The sequence below is a fragment of the Fomitopsis serialis genome (genome assembly GCF_022376445.1).
Source record: "Fomitopsis serialis strain Sig1Antser10 chromosome Unknown B0H18scaffold_1, whole genome shotgun sequence".
NCBI classification, from domain to species: Eukaryota; Fungi; Basidiomycota; class Agaricomycetes; order Polyporales; family Fomitopsidaceae; genus Fomitopsis; species Fomitopsis serialis.
This window is the reverse complement of record NW_025954961.1, coordinates 568,164-590,512: the sequence shown is the minus strand read 5'-3', so window position 1 is coordinate 590,512 and position 22,349 is coordinate 568,164. Positions and strand designations below refer to the sequence as shown.

General features: G+C 57.3%; 10 protein-coding genes across 10 annotated transcripts; 4 read left to right on the top strand and 6 right to left on the bottom strand.

Annotated features, from left to right (window-relative positions):
* Window positions 1-80: 80 nt before the first annotated feature.
* On the top strand, window positions 81-2,244 carry B0H18DRAFT_1133242 (MFS general substrate transporter; the record flags this gene model as incomplete). The annotated part of the gene is made up of 8 exons (XM_048035571.1): window positions 81-132; window positions 200-252; window positions 308-446; window positions 614-710; window positions 755-850; window positions 906-1,372; window positions 1,425-1,844; window positions 1,908-2,244. 8 exons carry the CDS (start codon window positions 81-83, stop codon window positions 2,021-2,023), a joined length of 1,440 nt encoding a protein of 479 aa, XP_047901038.1. The 3' UTR covers window positions 2,024-2,244.
* Window positions 2,245-2,464: 220 nt separating this feature from the next.
* On the bottom strand, window positions 2,465-4,113 carry B0H18DRAFT_1080970 (nucleotide-diphospho-sugar transferase; the record flags this gene model as incomplete). The annotated part of the gene is made up of 3 exons (XM_048031310.1): window positions 2,465-3,502; window positions 3,559-3,763; window positions 3,824-4,113. 3 exons carry the CDS (start codon window positions 4,111-4,113, stop codon window positions 2,465-2,467), a joined length of 1,533 nt encoding a protein of 510 aa, XP_047901037.1.
* Window positions 4,114-4,474: 361 nt separating this feature from the next.
* On the bottom strand, window positions 4,475-6,627 carry B0H18DRAFT_966123 (uncharacterized protein). Its single transcript, XM_048043314.1, has 5 exons — window positions 6,369-6,627; window positions 6,222-6,310; window positions 5,634-5,853; window positions 5,127-5,577; window positions 4,475-5,097 (listed from the first exon to the last, which is right to left on the bottom strand). Exons 2-5 carry the CDS (start codon window positions 6,225-6,227, stop codon window positions 4,923-4,925), a joined length of 852 nt encoding a protein of 283 aa, XP_047901036.1. The 5' UTR covers window positions 6,228-6,310; window positions 6,369-6,627; the 3' UTR covers window positions 4,475-4,922.
* Window positions 6,628-6,760: 133 nt separating this feature from the next.
* Window positions 6,761-9,719, bottom strand: B0H18DRAFT_966113 (uncharacterized protein). The gene is made up of 7 exons (XM_048043313.1): window positions 9,180-9,719; window positions 8,595-8,864; window positions 8,397-8,543; window positions 7,773-8,344; window positions 7,523-7,718; window positions 7,217-7,471; window positions 6,761-7,156 (listed from the first exon to the last, which is right to left on the bottom strand). Exons 1-7 carry the CDS (start codon window positions 9,465-9,467, stop codon window positions 6,884-6,886), a joined length of 2,001 nt encoding a protein of 666 aa, XP_047901035.1. The 5' UTR covers window positions 9,468-9,719; the 3' UTR covers window positions 6,761-6,883.
* A 131-nt stretch (window positions 9,720-9,850) lies between these two features.
* B0H18DRAFT_7084 (60S ribosomal protein L9) lies at window positions 9,851-11,344 on the top strand. The gene is made up of 5 exons (XM_048039214.1): window positions 9,851-9,943; window positions 10,107-10,364; window positions 10,423-10,527; window positions 10,580-10,688; window positions 10,745-11,344. The coding sequence occupies exons 2-5, from the start codon at window positions 10,107-10,109 to the stop codon at window positions 10,843-10,845; spliced, it is 573 nt and encodes a 190-aa protein (XP_047901034.1). The 5' UTR covers window positions 9,851-9,943; the 3' UTR covers window positions 10,846-11,344.
* On the bottom strand, window positions 11,024-12,046 carry B0H18DRAFT_1112393 (ICMT-domain-containing protein; the record flags this gene model as incomplete). The annotated part of the gene is made up of 5 exons (XM_048032807.1): window positions 11,024-11,112; window positions 11,170-11,300; window positions 11,358-11,487; window positions 11,540-11,659; window positions 11,713-12,046. The coding sequence occupies 5 exons, from the start codon at window positions 12,044-12,046 to the stop codon at window positions 11,024-11,026; spliced, it is 804 nt and encodes a 267-aa protein (XP_047901033.1).
* A 133-nt stretch (window positions 12,047-12,179) lies between these two features.
* Window positions 12,180-14,893, top strand: B0H18DRAFT_966105 (P-loop containing nucleoside triphosphate hydrolase protein). Its single transcript, XM_048043312.1, has 8 exons — window positions 12,180-12,419; window positions 12,477-12,697; window positions 12,748-12,791; window positions 12,861-13,163; window positions 13,196-13,533; window positions 13,583-13,741; window positions 13,768-14,040; window positions 14,070-14,893. The coding sequence occupies exons 1-8, from the start codon at window positions 12,269-12,271 to the stop codon at window positions 14,837-14,839; spliced, it is 2,259 nt and encodes a 752-aa protein (XP_047901032.1). The 5' UTR covers window positions 12,180-12,268; the 3' UTR covers window positions 14,840-14,893.
* Window positions 14,868-16,663, bottom strand: B0H18DRAFT_1091036 (uncharacterized protein; the record flags this gene model as incomplete). The annotated part of the gene is made up of 8 exons (XM_048032278.1): window positions 16,453-16,663; window positions 16,326-16,402; window positions 16,169-16,263; window positions 16,040-16,098; window positions 15,861-15,984; window positions 15,747-15,835; window positions 15,480-15,718; window positions 14,868-15,438 (listed from the first exon to the last, which is right to left on the bottom strand). The coding sequence occupies exons 1-8, from the start codon at window positions 16,516-16,518 to the stop codon at window positions 14,868-14,870; spliced, it is 1,320 nt and encodes a 439-aa protein (XP_047901031.1). The 5' UTR covers window positions 16,519-16,663.
* Window positions 16,664-16,973: 310 nt separating this feature from the next.
* Window positions 16,974-18,498, bottom strand: B0H18DRAFT_1112390 (xylitol dehydrogenase; the record flags this gene model as incomplete). Its single annotated transcript, XM_048032806.1, has 8 exons — window positions 16,974-17,255; window positions 17,310-17,708; window positions 17,774-17,899; window positions 17,957-18,057; window positions 18,114-18,204; window positions 18,263-18,279; window positions 18,334-18,372; window positions 18,426-18,498. 8 exons carry the CDS (start codon window positions 18,496-18,498, stop codon window positions 16,974-16,976), a joined length of 1,128 nt encoding a protein of 375 aa, XP_047901030.1.
* Window positions 18,499-19,269: 771 nt separating this feature from the next.
* Window positions 19,270-22,224, top strand: B0H18DRAFT_966098 (cobalamin-independent synthase). Its single transcript, XM_048043311.1, has 11 exons — window positions 19,270-19,372; window positions 19,431-19,472; window positions 19,505-19,571; window positions 19,630-19,797; window positions 19,907-20,091; window positions 20,138-20,199; window positions 20,240-20,333; window positions 20,384-20,505; window positions 20,578-20,760; window positions 20,891-21,745; window positions 21,827-22,224. The coding sequence occupies exons 1-11, from the start codon at window positions 19,336-19,338 to the stop codon at window positions 21,890-21,892; spliced, it is 1,881 nt and encodes a 626-aa protein (XP_047901029.1). The 5' UTR covers window positions 19,270-19,335; the 3' UTR covers window positions 21,893-22,224.
* The last annotated feature ends 125 nt before the right edge of the window (window positions 22,225-22,349 follow it).

The following is a 22,349-nucleotide window of genomic DNA, read 5'->3' as shown; positions in this document are numbered from 1 at the left end:
CAAACCTACCTTGGTCCTCCACCTTCTTTCCCCACCTTTGGCCCAGTCGACTCTGAGAGTCGAATCCTTCCTTGTTCAGAATGCTCAAGATCGAGCGTGTCGTGTTTCTGTCGCTAGTGCTGGATCTATTCGGTACGTATGCACCTCCGAGTCGAGGCGCGGTGGTCACAGCGATGTAACCGTGTGGACGTTGGGTTAGCGTTCACCATTCCTTTGCCCTTGTTCCCGCGTATCATTGAGTGGTATACCAAGGTACGTCTGCTATACCAGTCTCGCCATTCTGTGCTTACGCGGTTGTGCGACGCAGCGGGAGTCGTCCGATCCCTCAGGCTTCTTACCGCGCACACTCTACTTTGTCTCCGCCGTTCGTGGACTGCTGTACAAACCTACCTCCAATCCTCAAAGATGGGATGTAGTGCTGCTCGGTGAGCCTTGCTGCTACCAGTGTACGACCCAGGTCATGGAGCGACTCCCGGACAGGTGGTTGATGGGCTCGGTGTTTTCGTAGTGTTGACACCCTTTCATGCCGGATCGTGGAACTAAGCCATATTCTCGCAGAATGCTGCAATGGTGCGATCCATGGTCATGGCCTAACATGCCTGACTCACTGCAGCCTCTAGGTTCGTTTCCCCATACATCGGGACATTGAGTGACAAGTACGGCCGCAAGCGAGTGCTCCTCGTAACTATGATCGGCAACATTCTGTCTGCGTGATGTGAGTGCCTCGCAAATCAGCCGTTGGCTTCTTGCCGAGCGGAGAATTCAGATGGGTGAAGTCTACGACCTTCGCTTCCTATATGCTTTCCCGAGTTGTGGGTGGTTTGAGCGAAGGAAACGTACAACTTGCTGTGTGAGTTACCTTGTTCTTCCCGCTATTATGCTTGTATTGATGGTGTATATGCCAGTGCCATCTTATCCGACGTCTCCAGCCCTGCGACACGCGCCAAGGCTCTCGCACACGTTGGCTTCGCCTTTGCGATTTGCTTCTGCATTGGGCCGCCCATCGGTGCCTACTTCGCCTCACGTCCACTGCCTCCTACATTCACAGCCTCTGGCATCGAGCTGAACGTCTACGCGACACCTGCACTGATCACCCTTGTCCTCCTTGTCCTCGAGACGCTCTTCCTCATCGTCGCACTGCCCGAGACACGAGGAAAGCGCGCACATATATCAAGTGTCACGAAGGAAGCGAAGAAGGCCCACTCCTCCACTGAGAAATCTGATGTACAGTCCACAACTGCCAATGTGACCAAGAAGCCGGCCACGGTCGAGCAGCGGCTGACCCTGCTCAAGACGCTGCGCAGGCTCCATTTCCTATTCTTAGGCGTCTTCTCCGGTGTCGAGTTCACGCTCACCTTCCTCACGTTCGACCGTGCGTAGTTGTCATCAACCATACCGAGCCGCCCCTGACCTCTCCGTCCCAGTCTTTGATTGGAACAACAAGCAGAACGGCGCGCTCATAGGGTCCATCGGCGTAGTCAGCGCCCTCCTCCAAGGCGGCTACGTGCGCCGCGCAATCCCCAAGGTGGGCGAGGGCGCCATGGCCCGCCGCGGCATCGCGAGCTGCGCGCTCGGCCTCGTGCTCCTGTCCGCCGTTCCCATCCTCGCCGGTACCCGCACGTCCACATCCGTCCAGCTCCTGCGCGGCGCCGCGATCTGCCTCGCGTTCACCTCCGCGACGGTCGTGAACTCGCTGACGTCCTACGCGTCGCTGCAGTGCGACGAGGGCGTCGACGAGGACACGGGGAAGCCGCTCGAGGAGCACCCCGAGCTGGCCAAGGGCAAGGCTCTGGGCAAGTTCCGCTCGTCCGGCCAACTTGGCCGGGCTCTCGGGCCCCTGCTAGGTGTGTTCCCGGTCCTGCTGTCGAATGCCGTACGCTAGGGCTGAACTTTGAATTTCTCCGCAGCATGCGCGTCTTACTGGACCTTTGGGCCATCGGTAACATACGCCGTCAGTGCGGTGGCCATGTTTGCGCTGTCAATGGGCATGAAATCCGTGGCTGTCAAGAAGACCGTGTCTTAACATTGTTGTCCATACATTTGCAATGCAGCTGAGACTTTCTATCATTCCCCAGAGTGACGGACGCCCTATTGTACACGCGCAGCGCCAGCAAGCCTAACAGACCAAATCCCTCGACCCCGCGAGATAGTCAGGAGCATCAAGAATGGGCGGGCCAATGCCTTTCACTGGAATAGATATAGGAATGGTGCTATGCTATTCGATAATGTACCTGCTACGGAATGTTCATGTGCCAGCAAACGAAAGCGAATCAAGATACCAACGACGGGCACAAGATTAAAAGTCCAAAGCAACGACTCTGTAATGGGTATCCGGCACCGTGCCCCAGCCCTAGCCCCATTGAATACCTGTGTACACGCGCGGACAGATTCGGCACTTTGTTTTCTCTATGTATGTATACACTGCGCGCGACGACGGCAAGCGGCGGACGCGCGACCCGCTCGCTCACAAGAGCGTCGATGAGGATGACACAGTCGAGTTTGACCGGCCGCCGTGTGGTCGGCCGCTCGGCGCGGGGAGGAAGGCGCCCGCCTCCTCGTCGTGCTGCCGTTTCTCCGGCGGCAGATGTATTGTCGATCGCGAGATTGAGGGTGCGAGGTGCACGGACCTCGAGCGTGAGCGCCCGCGCGCGAGCTCGATCTCCGGGGAGGTCGAGAGGAAGGCGGGGAGGAAGAACAGTACGCCCCGGCTGCGCCTGCGCCGCGACGGAGGCAGCTCTGGTGAGTCTGGCCCCCCGAAGATCGACGTCATGACGCGGCGACTTGCGCGCCGGACGACGTCGAGAGGCGACCCGCCGGTTGGGCGTTGCCACGAAGACGAGACAGAGTCCATAGAATCCATGACTGATGACGATTCTGATGGCGCGGGCGACGACGACCTTGGCGCAAACGACAGCGGCAGGAGTTGTACATCCTCCTCATCAGCATCAGAGGTTTCGCTCGGGAGGGAGATGGGAGAGGCGGGATGCGTCGGTGTCCCGGCGCCCGAGGAGGGCAGGCCAAACCAACCGAGGTCGAGATACCATCTGCCATCTCGCTGCACCCAACGCGGCATCATAACCTCGTAGCCACCGATGCGTCTGAGGCGGTACTTGCGACGGCGCGCAGCGGGCGCGAGCGCAAGCCTGATGACGCCGAGGATGAAGACGACGAGACCTGCCCACATGAGGCCCTTGCCCCACTTGCCGAGGAAACCGATGAAGGCAGCGTCGTCTGCATGCCAGCTGCTCCCATAATAGTGCGAGAAGAATGAGTGCGGCGCCTCGCCGGGCTTCGCGTTCTTCCCATAGAGCGCCTTTGGCAGGACGCGAAGTTCGCCACCGGGCTGCGCAAGGGTAGCCGGATGCGTCGACGTATACAGCCCGTACTGCGCAGACACGAACATGGGTCCCGTGCTGAACATGACGGTGGGGTAGTTGAGGACCCAACTGTGGTCGAATCCCATGAGGCCGTGAATCAGCTGCTCCATGAACGGGTGTCGTGGCTCCGAGAAAATGAGATCGTTGGACACGCCAACGGGGATGGTCTTCGCAAGGATACGGGGTAGACCAAGAGCGGGTCGAGCGGACGCAAGCATCCGATGTCGAGGTCCAGGTAGACACCGCCATAATGATGAAGGATGAAGTACCGGATGGCGTCGGCGCGCTGAATGGGGTACTTGTAGCCGTCAAAGGTCTCCAAGAACCAGGGGTAGTTTTCGGAGATAAACTCTCGTGAGCTAGCGTCAGTCCATAACATGTAGTCGCTGGAAGGAGCAGGCAGGTGAGCGACGCAAGATGGTAGGCCAAAGCTTAATGATACGCACTAGTCCGGCATCAAGTCCCGACAGCCTTGAGAGACATCAGCCCACTTCTCCGGCAGGGTCTCCGTCTTCCACGTCTGATGAAGGATACGCGGGATACGTTCGACCATTCCATGGTCCGTCGCATTCCAAGGCTCTGTAGCATTGAAAGGCGCATCGAGCTCGGCCTCGGTGAGGTAAGCCTTGGTGTCGATGGAGAGGTAATAGGAGATGGAAGAGAGAACGACGACGGTGCCGACTAGGATGGCGGCGAGGAGGCTGAGGAGGATGTAGACTGTCCGGCGTCGGAACATGACGACGGAGGGAGGAAAGGAATGGACGGGGCAGGGACGCAAAGGAGTGGTAAATAGATTCCAGTGCAGACTGCTATCGCCAAACCCTCTCCGCCAAGCCGCGCCACCTCCCACGCCAAATCAGGCAGCCGGCGCCCCCACAGCCAGGCACGTCCTCGAGCTCCTCTGCCGCAGTGCTTTCCGCTTTCAGCCACCCTCGTCCTCGTCGTCCTCAGCCCCGCCCACGACGCTGCCCGGCCCCTCGACGCGGGCTACCCACTGTGCCCATGCAGACCTTTGCAGGCTGGGCGGTTTACACGACCACAATAACAGAACACTATCTTCAGGAACCAATCATCGGTGCTCATCATGTCACCTCAGTAGATGTACACATTGAAATGAAGGGATTCGACTGCCTGCACCGTACCCCTTCCTGCAAACTTCCACTCGCTGCACCTGCCACCTTCACCCTGCCTATCCATACACTTCGTCATTCTTGCAGCGTCGCTCTGCCTGGATCTACAAATCGTTCCTGCCGCAAGTATCATATGATGTATCTCCTCGGGGTGGATCCGTCATGCACCATGATAGCCATCGGTCAGCGTCTGCACCAACGCGCTTGACATAAATTACATCGCTCCAGTGCTTGAGAACCACCTGTCGCCTTCAAGCTCAAGGGAGTGGCATGGCAGATGGGAAGGAGACAAACTTGGTTCCGTCCCGCATCTTCTTCGGTAGCTTCTGTCCCACTGTTGTCCAACTTGGAGAACGTGCCCTCATCTACAAGCTCGTGATTTGCGCGCCCGTTCGTGGACACGGTCCCTGAGCCATCACTGGCCAGTGGGACGTAGCGGGAGCTCAAAGACGTGGTCCTTTTCCTGTCTGAAGGACTCGACTGAACCTAGCACGGCCCCATCCTCGAACTTGTTTCCGATGTCTTCGAGAGCGACCGTGATGTTCTTCCACGCTTGATGAGACCACTCCTGGCCTCGACGCGTGCCATCGCTGGCAACGTAGTTCTTGGGAGCAGAAACCATCGTAGAGGAGGATCGCTTGGCCGCAGCGGCTTCTTCGTCCCCAGGTAGTCGAGGCAGTCACCCACGGTCCACATAGAGACATCCTTTTGGCGATACCCAGGCTCGTGTTGAGATCGGTTTCGTGGTGTGACGTCTCCCGCGTCTGTGCGAACGCGATGCGCGAGATCCTTGAGAAGCAGCGTGAAGTGGTCAATGACCTGGAGGTGAAGCGCGTCGATCGGATGCGATGGGATGAACTTCTCAACAGGTTCGTCATCGACCTCCATCCTGTCGTCAACATCGGTCACCGTGCTGTGATTGTGATGTGTCCGCTGGTCTTTTGGGATGTCGTCCGCCCCGACTTCGGGGTGAATGTCCGCGCCCCCTTCAGCGAGTTGTCTCGCAAGTGTCCGACTCGACCAGCCACTCTTGTCAGGCCGAATGGTCAAGACCGTCTCGTACGGATTTGCTGACCAACGCGTTCATCCTTCTATGAAACGAGGAAGAGACTCCGAGCGAACGAACCTCCTCGCACGCTATCCGCGTTCATGCTTTCGACCGTGCTCAACAGGATCACGTCGCTGCTGACGAATGCAACTCGAGCGCGCGTGCCGTCAGATTTTGACTGCGCGAAGTACTGGCAGCAGTCATAGATGTAGATATCGTTCTTGCGCTCGTTCTCGTGTGACTCTATGCGAATCCCGAAGTTCTCCTGCCGCGACTGGACGTGCACGGACCTGCGCTCCTTCATCTTGTTCAGGATCCACGCGGAAGCACGGCTCGCGAACCAGCCAATTTCTCTCTCTTCTTCAACCTAGCGGCGGAGAGGTGAAGCCGCAAGGAGCGGGGATGAGTACCACAAGAACACATCGGATGAAACGTGCGAAACAGACGCACCCATCCAATTCAGAGAGGAGGACACTGGGGATGATGATCGTTATAGGCATACCGAGCCTTTCGATATCTTCGTTGAACCGCTTGATGACGTCAAGGTGATCAATTAGGACGTTGGTGTCGAGTACGAGGTAGAGTGCCGCGAAGAAGTCGTCCTGTACGTGCGCCACACCCGACGTTGTAGCAGCGCAGCACCGTCACATCGTGAAAGGAACCCACCTTCATCTCCACGTCTTCGTTTGCAGCTGAGTATATGCGCTGCAGCGTGTCATCGCTGCCGGGAGGGTTCACGTTTGGCGAGAAGTGTACTGTGCCACGAGACGCCACATCACGGTCCCGCTGGATGGACATGGACGGCGCACATACCTGGATTGTACTCTGCTCCAGGAGACAAGTGCTCCCGGAGGCTGATGCACGTTGGTGCTTGACTGTCCCTGTACAAACATGTTAGGAGTCATATATGAGCACTCACTGATCGGATTGAGGGTGCAGTCTTTCTTGAAACCTTGATGCAGAAGACACGATGTATGAGAGGATAGCAGCAGCAGGATCGAGACGTCGCTGGCTGCGACGGACTCGACAATGATATGAATCAAGGCAAATCGATGCCGCGGAGGCTCGCGGAGGGACAGGAGACGATTGGGCGAGCACGCACACGTGATCATCGCGTCGCGTCTGTGGCACTTCCACTCACCTTCCGGTCGATCGCCTCCAAAAAAAAAAAAAAAAACCCCGAAACGCATGGCCAAAACCCAGTCCGCCTTTCAACCTGAATGTCATTCTAGTGCTAGTGCGTGTAATGCTACAATGCAGGTCGTGTGGTGAATAATCAGAAAATAAGGATTACAGATGCAGTATGTCCAGATGCCCTTCTACAAACCTCATGCGGCGACAGCAAACTTCTTCGCCGGAGGCGCGTCTCCCCTGCCTGCAAGCGCATCGTCGTCCTCGGCCTTACGCTTCATCCCCACGGGTGACGTCGGAGACGGTGACTCCGACTTGCGAGATACACCATCAACAACGACCTTCGGAGGCGTCCGCAACTTCTCAGGTGTAATGGAACGGCTACGGCTCCCTGCCATCTCGTTCCGCAGACGCACCGCCAAGGTACTCTTAGAAGCCATGGCCTCGGCATGACAAGTCGCGTGGTATATCTGGACAATAGTCCGTCAGCGTCACCACCACCCAGCGCAGAACAAGTATAGAAGACTGACCTTATCATCGCGTCTCACTGCGTTCCGCCACACCCACTCCTCGTCATCCTCCAGGAACTCCGACTTCAACGGCTCCTTACAAATGGGACATGATATTGGTTTTGCCTCGTCACCAGGCGGCACAACGACATAGAGGGCTCGTAGCTCAGCCTCACGCTTCGCCGCTTCTGCGGCTGCTGCAGCACTCGAACTAATCTTACGGCCATCCGCACGACCCTTGCCTTTGACATCAATATAGCCATCGTGTATCCAGTCCTACAACGTCGATGTCAGTAATGAACGCGACAACAATACCAAAGAACGTACCTCAACCGAAACGAACCAACTACGACTGTGACCGCGGCTAACTGCCTGACCCGCCTTTCGATTCTGCCTGAAGTGCATGTCCAGATGATCATCCATCGTTTTCTTTGCCGCTGGGCCGTCGGGGAAACGAACGCCACATTGCTTGCATTGTACAGGCAGGCGGTCATACATAAGCTCGACGATGTGTGAACGTTGCCTGTAGGGACTCGGGTTCGACGACAGCGGTTGCAAAGGGGACGAAAAACCGTACTTTGTAATGTCCGCAGAGGTCAACTTAATTTTATGCTTGAGTATCGTTTTCCTGTAGTGTCTTGCAGCGTCCTTTACGAGATCGAAAGGTTTCGACAACTCCTCCGCCTTGGCAGTCGCACCAGCCCCGGTCGGTGTTCCATTCGTTGAGACGACACCTGCCTTGACCAACGCGTTGAAGAGGTCTGAAATGTTGTTCGTAGGCGCAGCAGCCGGTGGCGGTGGCGGTGCTGTATGTGAAGACGACATAGACGCAGGTGGCGGTTGGACAGCGGACAAGAAGCTCGACAGATCGATCGGCTCTGACTTAGGAACACCGTACGAGGGCGGAGGGGGAGGCGGTGGGTAGGCAGACTGAGATCTGTACGGCGGCGGCGACATAGAAGCAAGGACACCTGGCGGAGGGGGCGGATAGGAAGACTGCTGCGCGGAATATGATGGACGAGCCGCTACTGGCGGCGGAGGAATTGGGGTGGGAGCGGGCGCGGGCGCAGGTTGCGCAAGCGTATGTAATTGATTAAGGATTTGGGAGAGCTCTGCTTGCGAAACACCAGCTTGCACGAGTTTGCGTAACTACATGGATTGTCAGTACCTTATGTATGAATGCACGACGGGTCGGGTTTACCTGCTGTAAAACAGCGACGTGACTTTGACTGGCCTTGTCGTACGGGTTGACCTGCAATGCACGCTCCTTCTGATTTAGCACGAATTCAAGTTCACTTAGGACCTGGGCAGCGGATACAGATGGTGACGCGCCGATGCGACTCGAAGACTGGAGTATATCGTTAGAGTCGATCACTACAACGACCAGAAGAATACTTACAGCACTCTGCGTTGACTCGCCGCCCCAGATCTGACGCTCGATGGCAAGCTGTGGAACGACGCCAAAGAGTTCTCTTCCATTCGGGGAGCCTGTCCTCCAGGTCAACAGCATCTCCTCCATCTTGCTGCGAGTGCTCTGGTCAACTTGCTCATATGTGTCGAGGAAGAGTCTGACAACCAGAGGCGCGAAAGAGTTGGCGTACGGGTTGTACACATTCTTGGAGATCGCGTCAAGAAGATAGAAGGCGGGAAGCTTCATCCACTGCGGCACCTGAGTTGCCAAAACGGGCACAACAGTTAGTCAGCATTCCACGGAACAACAGCAAAGATACGCAAGGCGCAAGCAAGCCAAGTAGCGGCAGCAGCGAATTCTCAGAGCATGAGCCGCACGGGCGTTGTCGTGGAACTGCCCCGGCGGCCACAATGGACTGCGTTGAGCGACCGTCGTCTTTGCTCAGACTGAGAATGCTACTGCTACCACTACTACGGACATGACAGTAGTACACTACAAGCAGTCTTCCTCCGTGGGAGCGGACACAGACACAGCGGCCTAAATCATAAGTCGACGAGAAGAACTGGCACTCACCCTGCGAATATGGCTCTCGATACACTGCACGACGATGTCCGCGAACCGAGTATAATCCTGAGCGATCATGGAGAGGGTCTGGATAATGGGTCTGGAATTGACGGTTAGCTCAGCCAAACGCGTGCTATAATCACGTCGAAAGCTAGTTGGATCGACGTGGAACATAGGCTGCGCGGGAGGAGCATAGCTGAATGCGGGGGGCGCATACATCGGAGGCTGCGCAAAGCCCGGAGGCTGGTAAGCCGCCGCGCCATATCCCTGACTCTGAGGCAGTGGAAACAGAGACATGGAGGGAATAGTAAACCAGAAACCGGGGTCCTTGACTGATGCGCGCGAGAGCGATGGTGGGTCGATCCTCAGAGGCGTTGGCCTGTATGCCGCGACAAGGCGGTATGCGGGTAGACGGCAGTAGGGGTCGCCTTGTTCGAAGAATGGAGCAAGCTAGTTCTCTGACTGTGTCTCACACAGCTTGCTTGCAACGGGACGCAAAGGAATCTGGTGCGCGAGGGCACTCACAGCAGGTGGTGGTCGGTGGTCAAGTCCTTTTCGGCGGGTGGGGCCACGCAAGACCGAACCTTGAGGCGGATTCAATCTCCGCCCGGCCTCGCCCTTGCCGCGTGGCTGGCAGGCTCGTACCCAGCCCCAACCTTCCCGATCCGGGAGTGCTTCTTGTACCCGGAATAGGCAATAACCAACTCACGTCTGTCATCGGATTTGCCTACGCTCACGAAGCTCGACGCTGCCCCCTCGCTCAAGACTGCAAGGTGAGTTCTCTATGCCTATATCGCCTCAGTACATGCGGTTCGTCTGTTCAACAAGCTGGTTCTCGAATCTGGTGGCCTCACGGCTGGAGGAACGGATGGATTGGGGCTTCAGTGTGCGGATGTACACCTGGAAGGCGCTAACAAGTTTCTTGCCTGTACCCAGATGAAGGACGTTCTCAAGACCGAGGAGCTCGACATTCCCGAGGGGGTTGAGGTCTCCATCAAGGCCCGCCAGATCACCGTTACGGGTCCCCGGGGAACGTTGACGAAGAACGTCCGCCACATCGACATGGACATCCGGTTGTTCAAGAGCAAGACCAACAAGGTCACCCTGGCGGTATGGCAAGGTGGCAGGAAACACGTTGCATGCCTCCGTACGATTAAAAGCTTGATCGTCAACTTGATCACCGGTGTCACGAAGGTACGACTTGTGGATCTCAGGCAGGTTGCAGATTGCTGAGTTTTTGTGCGCTTTACAGGGCTTCCAGTATAAGATGCGCTCAGTGTATGCCCACTTCCCCATCAACTGTATCATTCAGGACAACGGAAACGCTGTTGAAATTCGTAACTTCTTGGGGGAGAAGGTACGTTCTCATGTTTTCTGATTCTGCACTTGCAGCCAACAGTAGCGTTCAGATCGTACGGCATGTCAACATGCTGGATGGTGTCACCGTCCAGGAATCGAAGTCGCAGAAGGATGAGCTTATCCTTGAGGGCAACGATATTCAAAACGTCTCGCAGTCAGGTGAGTAGCTTGGAGTCTTCCTGTCTAAGGCCAGTCCTCACCAATGTCCCCAACAGCTGCATCCATCCAGGGCATCTGCCGTGTACGGAACAAGGATATCCGTAAATTCCTGGACGGTATCTACGTTTCGGAGCGGGGTACGATCTCCCAGGAGTAGACTCCCTTTTTTGCATCATCACACGGGTGTCAGTTGAGTCGTCGGCCAAAACTCGCATGTTTACTGTATTTGCTATGACCAATATGACTTCGCCATGCTACTGAGACAATGTCATCGAAATGCAAGCTCGAGGCAGTAAACCATGCGAAATGTCAATGGTATACATGTGGGACAAAGGTCAGGGTATCAATGGGATCTTCGTGCCAACCCTCTTGCGATACTGTATGTAGTCGTCGCCGAAGAAGCGAATGAGGTAGCCTTCCTCAGCTGGACCGTACGCGGTCAATAATATTGCATATTCGTGAGGAACTTGTGCGGACATACCACGTATACGCTGCGCGAAGAATCTCCATAGCACGACCAAGAACCCAAGGAAGGATACCGGGTTCTGCAAGACGAGTTGTGTCCCGAGTGCCCAGTAGAGGAAACCAGCATACGATGGGTGACGGAACCATCTCGTAGACGATGTCCGTCAATAAAGAGAACAGGTCCGGCGAGCTAATAGAGCATACCTGTATATGCCATCGGTGACCAGAACATGGGTGTTAATTTTGCGCATAGCAATGACATGCGAGAAGCTCTGGGCGGCGTGGATCATGGCAGAAGACCTGAGTATTTGGCCCACCACCACTACGACAATCCCTGGGGCACGAGCACGTCAGACGAGGCGAGAAAGTGACATCTTCTCGCTCACCAACTTGCGACACATAGGGATGGCTCTTGACAGACGGCTTGAAGTGTAGTGTCAGTAGGTATTCGGCGATCGCGATGCTGTGTGCGATATGATACTGAGATCCGTTTTCTAGAAGGAAGGCTGCGTCAACGGGATCAGCTTCAGATCGGTTCCCTGAAGTAGCAGTTGCGTACAGTCTATGCTACATTTATCCCTGTTCCACCCAGCAGTCACAGCGAATTCACCCCAATGGAACGCTGCCCATGCTGCGAGATAGAAACCAAGCTGGTAAGTTGTCCACCAGAAGCGATCAAAGCCTCCAAATGCAAAGGTAATGAACCCAAGAGCAAAGACAATGCCAAGTAGAAATGCGAGTGTGGATGCAGCTAGTGGTGTATTGGGGATCTTCCCGCGGGGTCGCAGACCAGGATCCGTCGGCACAGTGTCGAGTGGGTGTGATTGTTTAGTCTTTGCGCGTTGCCTGAGCCTCTCTTCAAAGCTATCGCTGTCTCCGTCCATGGGCTGCATGGGTAATTCGTGCGACAGACAGGGAAGGTCGTCGAGGATCGTGTATGTATACTGTGATGGGTGGCTGCGACTCCGAGTCGGCGAGTCGAGCACAATAGCCTCAGATCTAGCGATCGGATCTCAGATTGACATAAGTACTTGTCTGCACACCTCAACCGTCCTGCACTCCAGCCTCAGCCTGGAACTTGGGTATCGCGCACACGAAGGGTCTGGCGTACTCCCATGAGTCGGACGTTGTCCACTCGTATATTGCAGTGTTACGCTCGGAGGCCTTCAAGACAATGGCAGGACCCGTGCAGGCGGTGTCTCGCGACAGCGGCACCCGCTAGCTCAGCCTCGAGTTTGAGGAATATGGCTTTGGTCGCTCATATTGGTGAGATCTCATACGCATGAGACATAGAGGACACCTTTTGACTTAGTTTCTCTACAGACTCGGGGAAGACGACACTTACGGAGTCAATACTATTGAAGTCCTCGTACCTCAGCCATGCCGGCTCGGTCGACACTGGAAGCACTACGACGGACTTTCTGCCCGCAGAACGCGAGAGAGGCATCACGATCCAATCTGCAAGCATTCCTGTGAAGTGGAGAGACTGGACATTCAACTTGATCGACACCCGGGCCACGCGGACTTCGGCATGGAAGTCGAGAGTGCCAGTCGGGTGGTGGACGGCGCGGTAGTCCTACTGGACTCAGTGGAGGGTGTGGAAGCGCAGACGAAGGGAGTATGGAGACAATTGGACAGGTGAGCCGGGCGTCCAGGTAAGCTATTGCGGAGCTCCCTGCCGAATACTCATTTCCGCTTCGTATGTAGATATGGTGTCCGCTCACGGCTCATGTTCCTCAACAAGCTGGATCGTGTCGGAGCATCATTCTCCCAGTCATTCACATCGCTGCTCACGAACAGGCTGCATGAGCGCCCGGTCGCACTAGCTCTTCCTATCGCGTCTTTCGACCCTCAGGACTATGCACAAGCCGAACCCGGAATCCAGGGCCTAGTAGACTTGGTGAAGTGGGAGCTGTGGAGATGGAATGAAGACGGCGAATCAACAAGGCTTGCTCTGCCACACAGTATCGAGGAACTCGAGCAAGGCGCCATACTGCCCCCTCGCATCCTGTGCTGGCTCAGCTCCTGCCTGCTCGGACAAGCCTGCTCGAGAACATCTCCATGTTTTCCGATGAACTCATGGAAACACTTCTTGGTCTCCCGTCCGATCCGTCCGCCTACCTCACTGTGCCTCCATCCAAGATCATGCAGCACCTACGTGCTGCCACCCTGCGAAGCGACATTCTGCCGGTGCTTTGTGGGTCAGCATTCAAGCATATAGGAACTGAGCTAGTCATGGACTACATAGGAGAGTTGTTCCCCAGTCCAGTTGATGTAGCGGAAGCTGTGCCCTCAGCTAACGCACCGCTCCGTATGCTTGCCTGGAAGGTCGCTTGGGATAAGCGTAAGGGTTGGATGACCTTCGTACGGGTATACTCAGGCAAGTATTAAAGGAGTGGCGTTGTCCACTAGTACTCATATCGCTCTAGGAACACTTACGAAGCAGACCGTGATCCTCAATGCGACCCGCCAGCAGCGAGAACGTGTATCGAAGATACAGCTGCTGTATGCATCGCAAGCGGAAGACGTCGACACGTTGTCATTCGGGCAAGTAGGCGTCATACTAGGTCTGCGATACACGCGAACGGGTGACACTCTGGTCTCAACCATAAAGCCTCTGAAACATCATCCCTGCGTGACATCGTGCCCCCTCCCCCCGTCATGTCTGCGTCGATCATCCCGCAGTCGCACTCAGACACCGAACCTGTCCAAGAGGCTCTCGCTTCCCTCGCTCGTACCGATCCCTCCGTCCGTTTCGAGGTCCAGGAAGGACAGATCCTAGTACACGGCCTGGGCTCGCTTCACCTAGAAATCATCGAGAACAGGCTCAGAGACGAGTGGAAAGCCAACTTCGAAGTTGGCAAGCGTAGGGTCAGCTATCGCGAGAGTTTGGGCCCAACGACCCAGCCCACTCAGAAACCTGGTCCACCGACATCTCGAGCAGGACCATCACGGTGCAAATGGACTTTGCCGTACGAGAGCTTCAGGACGACGAACAGGGTGATCCTCTATGGGACGATAACGTGGTCATTGGCCCGGATGGCAAGCCACTGCGCGCTCCAGACGACGCGCTGGGTCAACTCGACCCGCTCGTGATCATCGCCCGTGGCATCTCAAACACGCTCTCGACTTCCCCGCACACGTCGCTCGCGTTGTCACACCTCCACATACAGCTCAAGCAGTACCAGTATCCCAGCGAGCAGGCACCACTATCGGTCCTTGCAGGCGCGAGCGCGTTCGTGTTGCGGGACTGTATCGAGAACGCGGGCATGGGCGACGTGATGGAGCCGTACATCCGCCTCAAGATCACCGTGAACGAGGACGCCATCGGCAAGGTCGTCAAAGACCTGACCGAGCGCGGCGGGGAGGTGCTCGACCTGGGTAGTGGCTCTGGCAACATCGCAGACCCCGACGCGGATGTGGTGCCATTTTCGGAGGACGGAATATACATCCCGCCAAAGGAGCTTTCCCCCTCAGCGGCGAACTCCATGGCCCGCGAAGGCACCTCGTCCCAGTACAAACGATCCGTCTTCGCTGTCGCACCGCTCAGTCAGATGCTCGACTACTCCAACCGGTTACGTGCGCTCTCTGGAGGTCATGGCCTCTTCGAGACGGTCAACGCAGGATTCAGGAAGGTATCGCAGGCGAGGAAGATGGATATCCTGAGGGAGATTGGCCGAGCATGACCTCTGTACATTGCATACGATAACACTACTATCCCAGTTCCTTTGTTTCATCTGCGTCGCCGAAGAAGACAGCACCCTCGATCTCGTCGTCGTCCTCCATGGCGCCGGCCTGGTTCTGGCCGGCGGACCTGAGGACCTGAGTGAACTCCATGAATCCGCCATCATCACTATCGCTGTCTTCGGGGTTGTCAGTGAACAGCGGCACAGGCGGTAAGGTTCGATGTCGCGTGAATGCTGGTGCCGGAGTAACACTGCGCTCCCTGTCATATTCGGGTAGGAAGAGAGGGGTCTTCTCTCGCCGTCTAGCGTCTCCACTGGGGACGAAGTCAGGAGGTGCGATGCTCGGCGCCCTCTGTGTGTTGGTGAATACCGGTGCTAACGACGGCGCACGCGTAGATGCGCGTATTGGCGGATAGGGTTCGACCACCACGCATAGATGACGACCCTGGATATTGAAGCCTTCGTAGTTCAGCCGTAGCACGAGTTTCTTCTCGTCTTCTTCCTCTACATGTGGTAGTGATGACTGAACCTCAGCCTGGCCAGTCGGAGGGGTTGCTGTGATCTGATCCGCAATGATGTCCTCGACGGGTTCAGAGCCCCTAGTTGGCGGTATTGATGGTTCGATGGTCTCGCGCTTCACGACAGGCGGGGGGCTGGGGTATCCTCAGCTTCGTCCATCGCTATTAAGCCCGAATCATCCAGCTGGACAGCGGAGGTGGCGGGTTCCGCTGTTTCCGCAGGCGGGTTTCCTGAAGCCGTGGTCACGTCGACGTCCGCATCAACGTCGTGCACCTCGACGACTTCCTCGATGTCCTCGTCTTCGTTCTGATCCCTGTACGCGCCAGCCACGACTCTTCTCGCCCGAGCAGACCGCCGGGGCTGTCGCAGAGAGGTCTGGCTCGCCGACCTCTGCGGCCGGAGGGCGATCGTCTTCGTCACTCGAGATGTTAATGGCTTCATCTTCGTCGCTTTCCCTAGCACGCTGCTGCCCTTGCCCTTCCGCTGCTTCGTTCTTTGTGACGGTGCCGGCGTTTCCTAGGCGCGCGGGCCGCTTCTTGCCCTTCTGGTCTGCGGGGCAGGCGAGATGGTCTGGGCGGGGGGAGGGCACCCGGCGGAGGGGCAGGAGCTGGTACAAAGTTACGCGTCTACGATGGCCGCGCCAGACGTCAGCAGGAGAGCCTTGGGATCAGCCAGTCTCACCTTGATGAGCACGGAGTGCTGCTTGGTCTCGGCGAGGAAGTACGCGAACTGATACGTCTCTGTGGGGAGGGCCCACAGGGCGCGCGAGGTTCAGCTGATCGCTATGAAGGAGCCCCGACGGCGACGCACCTCCTCGATGCACGTCGACGGTTCCCCGCTTTGCGTTCGCGGGACCACCTAGGCCTAGCCTGGCGTTCGCTTCCTCTTTGAGTTTCGGAAGGATCCTGTAGTCAAAAGTCTTATTCAGTGCGCCGCGCACAGCGCTTTCGAGAAGTCGTGAACGCACTTCGGGCGCAGGTCGGAGAGCACATGCTGGAGCACCTGCTCTGACATCCAGTCGACATGCCGCTCGTCGAGGTAAAGCTATTGGCTGGTGTCAGTTGTAGCACATCAGCTGAGAGAGCTGCGCATACATAGAGAGGTAAAACGGTGTGTTCTGATATGCGCAAGTAGTATGCGTTCCTTGGCCCGAACCGCATAACGGCAGACTTCAACTAATAGTGTACTAAGTACTCCGAGCGTCGAGCTTCTGCAATTAACGGCGGGAGTTTTAGTCGTCGAGGAATTCGCGCGTTTACGCGTGTGCAGGTGCGTGCTTGGATGCCGTACGCATTCACACGAGAGTGTACCACATGAGAGAACAAAGTCACGCGTGACTCCAGAGTCCGACTCGGGATCGCGCGACGCGTCTCACTCGATCGCGTGCCGCAATATTGATGATCGAGATCCGCGACCGAACGCTTGACAATGATCGAGTTGAGTCGACGAAGTCGGACGAACGCAAGCTGGTGTTCAAAATGTCATTTATTTCACATTCAACCCAGACTGCGACAATGATTCTAAACAACAGTGGTATCGTACACTCCAACATACTTTTCATTATATATGCACCACGTCTAGTAAGTAGTATGCCACCCCAAAGAGAGAAATACATTCAGAGGTCGTTCGGCGAAACACCCGGGCCTGAGATGACCGCCTTGATGACGCCCTTGCCGTCCGCGCTCTTGCCCAGCCGCGTCGTCTGGAACGCCTCAACGGCCTCGTCGAAGGTGTAGCGGTGCGTGACGAGCGCCTTGAGGTCGATCTTGCCCTGCGCAGCGAGCGCGATCGCGAGCGGGTAGTCGCCGGGGCCGTAACGGAAGGAGCCCTTCCAGGTTATCTCCTTCGTGAGCATCGTCGTGATCGGAAGCACCGCTTCGGGGCTGCCCATGCCGAGCTGCGCACTCGCAGTGAGCAAGAATGTGCGCGGTGGAGCCGCGTGCGGACGTACCTGTACGAATGTACCGCCGATCTTGGCGACGAGCACACCGGTCTGCATGGACACCTCGGCACCGCTCGCATCGACGACGAGGTCGATGCTCTTCGCGCCACGCTCCTCGATACCCAGGTCGGCCATCAGTTTCTTCGCGTTCCGCTCTGAGTAGCGTATCCGCGGCTCATCCTTCTCCATGGGTGGCGGGAGGTAGATATCCGTCGCCGCGTACTCCTTCGCAAAGTCGAGCCGGTTCTGCACGATGTCGACGGCGATGACCCTCGAAGCACCGAGCGCCTTCGCGACAGCCATGCAGAGCAGACCCACAGGGCCCGCGCCGAAAACGACAATGGACCTGTTAGCGTGGAAGTCGGCGATATTCGCCACAGCGTGGATGGCGACGGAGAGAGGCTCCATCTGGACGTGAGAGCGAAGAATCTTGAGTCATTCTCTGCTGGACACTGATCCCACGGAAGACGTACCATGGCACCGTCCTCTAGGGTGAGGTGATCAGGGAGCTTGTATACGATATCGGCGGGTATATTATAGTACCGGGCAAGCGTGCCATCGTAGGGAGGGGTCGCAGCAAAGATCATGTCTGGGCAAAGCTGCATAGGATCGCCTTCAGCAACTAGAAAGCGAGAGGAGTATTGTGTGGGCTGTACCTCATACCGACCGCTCTTGCAAGCATCACATTTGCGGCAAGTTGCACCGGGTTCCATCGCAACACGGTCACCGACTTTGAGGTCCTTGACGGCGGGGCCGACTACGACGAGAATTGAGTGACTGATCGGTAGTATACGACCTCTATGCGAAACTCACCCTTCGAGACGATGCCGGCGGACTCATGGCCCAGGACCATGGGCTTCTCGACGACGAAGTGCCCGATGCGTCCGGCAACCATGTAGTGGACCTGCATCGACGTTGGTGACCTGATCCGGATGCGCAGATTGACCTATGAATATACGTACATCGGAACCGCAAATGCCTGCATCGAACGCTGATCAGGGACAGGGCATGAACGGATCATGGTCAAGCTCACCCGTCTTCTTGACATCGACGAGCACCTCGTCATCGGCGACTATCGAAGAGAGTTAATGTTGCGGGGTGCGGGGTACGGGGAAGACGGCATACTCTCGGGAATGGGTCTCTGCTCAAAGACGACATCGTTGATGCCGCGGAGGACGAAGGATGGATTGTCAGACATGGCTGCGAGGAGAGCTGGGGTTGTGGTGGGGGATGCGATTGTGGTGAACGGGGAGATGCGGGGAGGCAAGGGGCTATTTGAGCAGACGGAGGACGGAGGCGGGGGGACGGGGGCAGGCCGGACCGGGAAACGCGTCTGGGCCAGGGAGAGCAGGTGATGACGGTTAATAGCCGGTCTATCTTTTCTTGCTGAAAGGAGGTCGCGTCCAAGTGCGCATGGCCCCTGGCCCACTAGCACCAACCAATGCGGGCCCAGCGGGTCCTGACTGCACTCTGGAACTCGAAGGCACCGATAGCAGACGAAGGCGAGCCTTTTGGACGTGCTCCTGCCCCGCCTGGGATCTTCCAACACACCGTGGAACCCCCGCACGCCCACGCCATTGAGCTCGAAGCCGGGTACACCCCATGAGTACGTGTAAGGCGCAGCCCGCACCCAATGGCGAGTGTTTGCGGACCGACCGCGAGTCGCCGCCGGCGCATTGTATGAAGCTACTCTGGTGAACATTCAACCGCGGCGATCATCATTGACGCTCGGGCCCGGGGAGAGCGGGGAAACGGAGAGGAGGAGCGCGCTGTGCTGGGGGCGTCGTCGTCGCTGTGGCCGCGCAGGCATCGATGGATCGATGTTGGGAATGGGACGATGCGTCGGGTTTCTTGTCGCTTCCCGACCCGGATGGCGTGCGCGCCTGGGAAATCCAGACGCGGTGTGAAGAGTCGGCCTATCAATTTCTCATCGTGCGAATATATAAGTCCTCCTCGATGGCACCATCCCCATCCCCTCTTGCTCTCTTACCATCTTCCTCCCCGTTTCTCCCCACACCTCGTCTCGCGCTTCAATATGGTTGCGTCCAGTGTTCTCGGTTTCCCTCGCATCGGTCAGTCCCCGTCTTACAGGCTCTACATGAAAGTCTTCATCTCAACTCTCTTGCTCAGGTGGCAACCGTGAGGTGAAGAAGGCTGTCGAGGCCTACTGGGGTGGCAAGATCTCGGCCGACGAGCTCACCAAGGCCGCCGCCGATGTCGCAAGACTAGCTGGACCAGCCTCAAGGAGCGCGGCGTCGACCTCATCCCGAGGTGCGCTTCTACGCTATCTTCACCTATCATGGCGAATCTGACAGACACGCATCCGCAGCGGTGACTTCTCTCTCTACGACCACGTTCTCGACCACTCGGCTGCGTTCAACGTCATCCCCAAGCGCTACTCCGGTCACAGCCTTTCCGCCCTCGATGTCTACTTCGCCATGGGCCGTGGACGTCAGGCGGACGGTGTTGACGTCCCTGCCTGCGAGATGAAGAAGTGGTATGTACCCACTCTTTCGGTTCCGCCTTGCCTGTCGTAGCCCGTGAGGCATTTCGGCATTACGGTTCAAGCAGACTTTAGACGTGATTCTTACCGACTTCCTTTCTAGGTTTGACTCCAACTACCACTTCGTCGTCCCCGAGTTCTCGGATGAGACGGACTTCAAGCTCAACTTCAACAAGGCCCTTGAGGAGTACAACGAGGCGAAGGCCCTTGGCATCGTCACGCGCCCCGTCGTCCTCGGGCCTGTCTCCTTCCTCACCCTCGGCAAGGCCGCCAAGGAGGCGAAGCCCGGTTTCAGCCCATCTCCCTCCTCCCTAAGCTGCTCCCCATCTACAAGCGGCTGCTCGCGACTTGAAGGCTGCCGGTGTTGAGTCTGTTCAGGTTGACGAGCCTGTGCTCGTCCTGACCAGGCTGCGTACCTCGAGAAGCAGTAGCGCAGGCTTACTCTGAGCTCGTTCCCGTCTCCCCCAAGATTGTGCTCGCTACCTACTACGGCCGCCTCGCCTCTAACCTCACCTTCGTGGCGAACTCCCGTCGCCGGTCTCCACATAGACCTTGACCGTGCCCCGAACAGCTGGACGAGGTTTTGCTGCCCTGAAGCCCACCACTCAAGTTTTGTCCCTTGGTGTCGTCTCCGGCCGTAACATCTGGAAGGCGGATCTCGATGCTGGCATCGCCTTGGGCCAAAGGCCATCTCTGTCCTCGGTGCTGACCGTGTCATCATGCTACTTCCTCCTCGCTCCTGCACACGCCCGTCACCCTCGCCTCCGAGAACAGGCTCACTGTCAGCAGAAGGACTGGTTCTCCTTTGCTCTCGAGAAGGCGGAGGAAGTCGCCGTGCTCGCTGCTACCTCTCTGGCTCTCAGGACCCAAGGCTCCTCCGCTCTCGCAGCGAACAAGGCCTCCATTGCCAAGCGTCGCGAGTTCGAGCGCACCTCTGACGATGCAGTCAGGAAGCGGGTTGCTCCATCACTCCTGACATGTTGGAACGCAAGAGCCCCTTCGCTGTTCGCAAGCAGCTCCAGGACAAGAACCTCGCCTTGCCGAAGTTCCCGACGACTACCATCGGCTCTTTCCCTCAGACCCCGAGATCCGCTCTGCTCGTGCCAAATTCAACAAGAAGCAGATCACCGAGGCCGAGTACGAGGAGTTTATCAAGAAGGAAATCGAGTACGTTGTCCGCTTCCAGGAGCGCATCGGCCTCGACCTGCTCGTGCACGGTGAGCCCGAGCGTAACGACATGGTGCAATATTTCGGCGAGCAGTTCCAGGGCTTCGTCTTCACGCAGAACGGCTGGGTTCAGTCGTACGGCTCCCGCTACGTCCGTCCCCCCATCATCGTCTCCGACGTCAGCCGCCCTGGTCCCGTTACGGTCAAGTGGAGCAGCTACGCGCAGAGCGTCACTTCGAAGCCGATGAAGGGTATGCTTACGGGCCCTGTCACGATTCTCAACTGGTCCTTCCCTCGTGCCGATATCTCCCGTGAGCTCCAGTGCATGCAGCTCGCACTCGCGCTCCGCGACGAGGTCATCGACCTCGAGAAGGCCGGCATCAAGGCCGTCCAGGTCGACGAGCCCGCGCTCCGCGAGGGTCTTCCCCTTCGCAAGGCCGACTGGGATGAGTACCTCAAGTGGGCGCTGCCGTCGTTCAAGCTGTCCACCGCGGGCGTGACCGACAACCTCCAGACGCACTCGCACTTCTGCTACTCCGACTTCGACGACATCTTCCCGTCGATCCAGGCGCTCGACGCGGACGTCATCTCGATCGAGGCATCGAAGAGCGACATGAAGCTGCTCACGACGTTCAAGCAGTACGGCTACTCGAACCAGATCGGCCCCGGTGTGTACGACATCCACTCGCCGCGTGTCCCGGGCGAGCAGGAGATCAAGGACCGTATCGCGGCCATGCTCGAGATCCTGCCCGAGGACCTGCTCGTCATCAACCCTGTACGTTGAGATCCTTCACTTACCTGTGTTCCCTATGCTGATATCATCTTAGGACTGCGGTCTCAAGACCGTGGCTGGAAGGAGACCGAGGCTTCCCTCGTGAACCTCGTCAACGCTGCCCGCTGGGCCCGCCAGACCAACGCGTAAACGCGATCTGCATTGCGCTTCAACAGCGCCCGCATGGTGGCCATGTAGTGACCGGCGTGCCGCCCTCTCAACGAGGCCGCGCTGTGTTCGTGACCCAGGGTATCTAAGCTGTAGCGACAAAACTTCGGGCAGGCGGCCTGGAGACACTTCGCCGACGTTGTGTCGGGCGGGTCGGTCTGGACGGACGCGAGGGCCTGCTTGGCGTGGCGAACGGCGGGGATGCGTAACGAAGGAGTATTAAGTCGTGTCTATGTATGTGTGGTGTGTAGTGGTTGCATTCGGATTTCAACAATCCCGAATATATGCGCTTCAACGGCGTCGTTGTCTATGCACTGTGTCATCGACGTACTGAGGCATCTGGTTGACCAGTACCGTAGACGTCCTCGCGATCGTGCACCGGTCGCGCCAAAGATTGGGCTAGAGGGTCGTTGCGTTGGCTTCGTGATCTATAACGGTT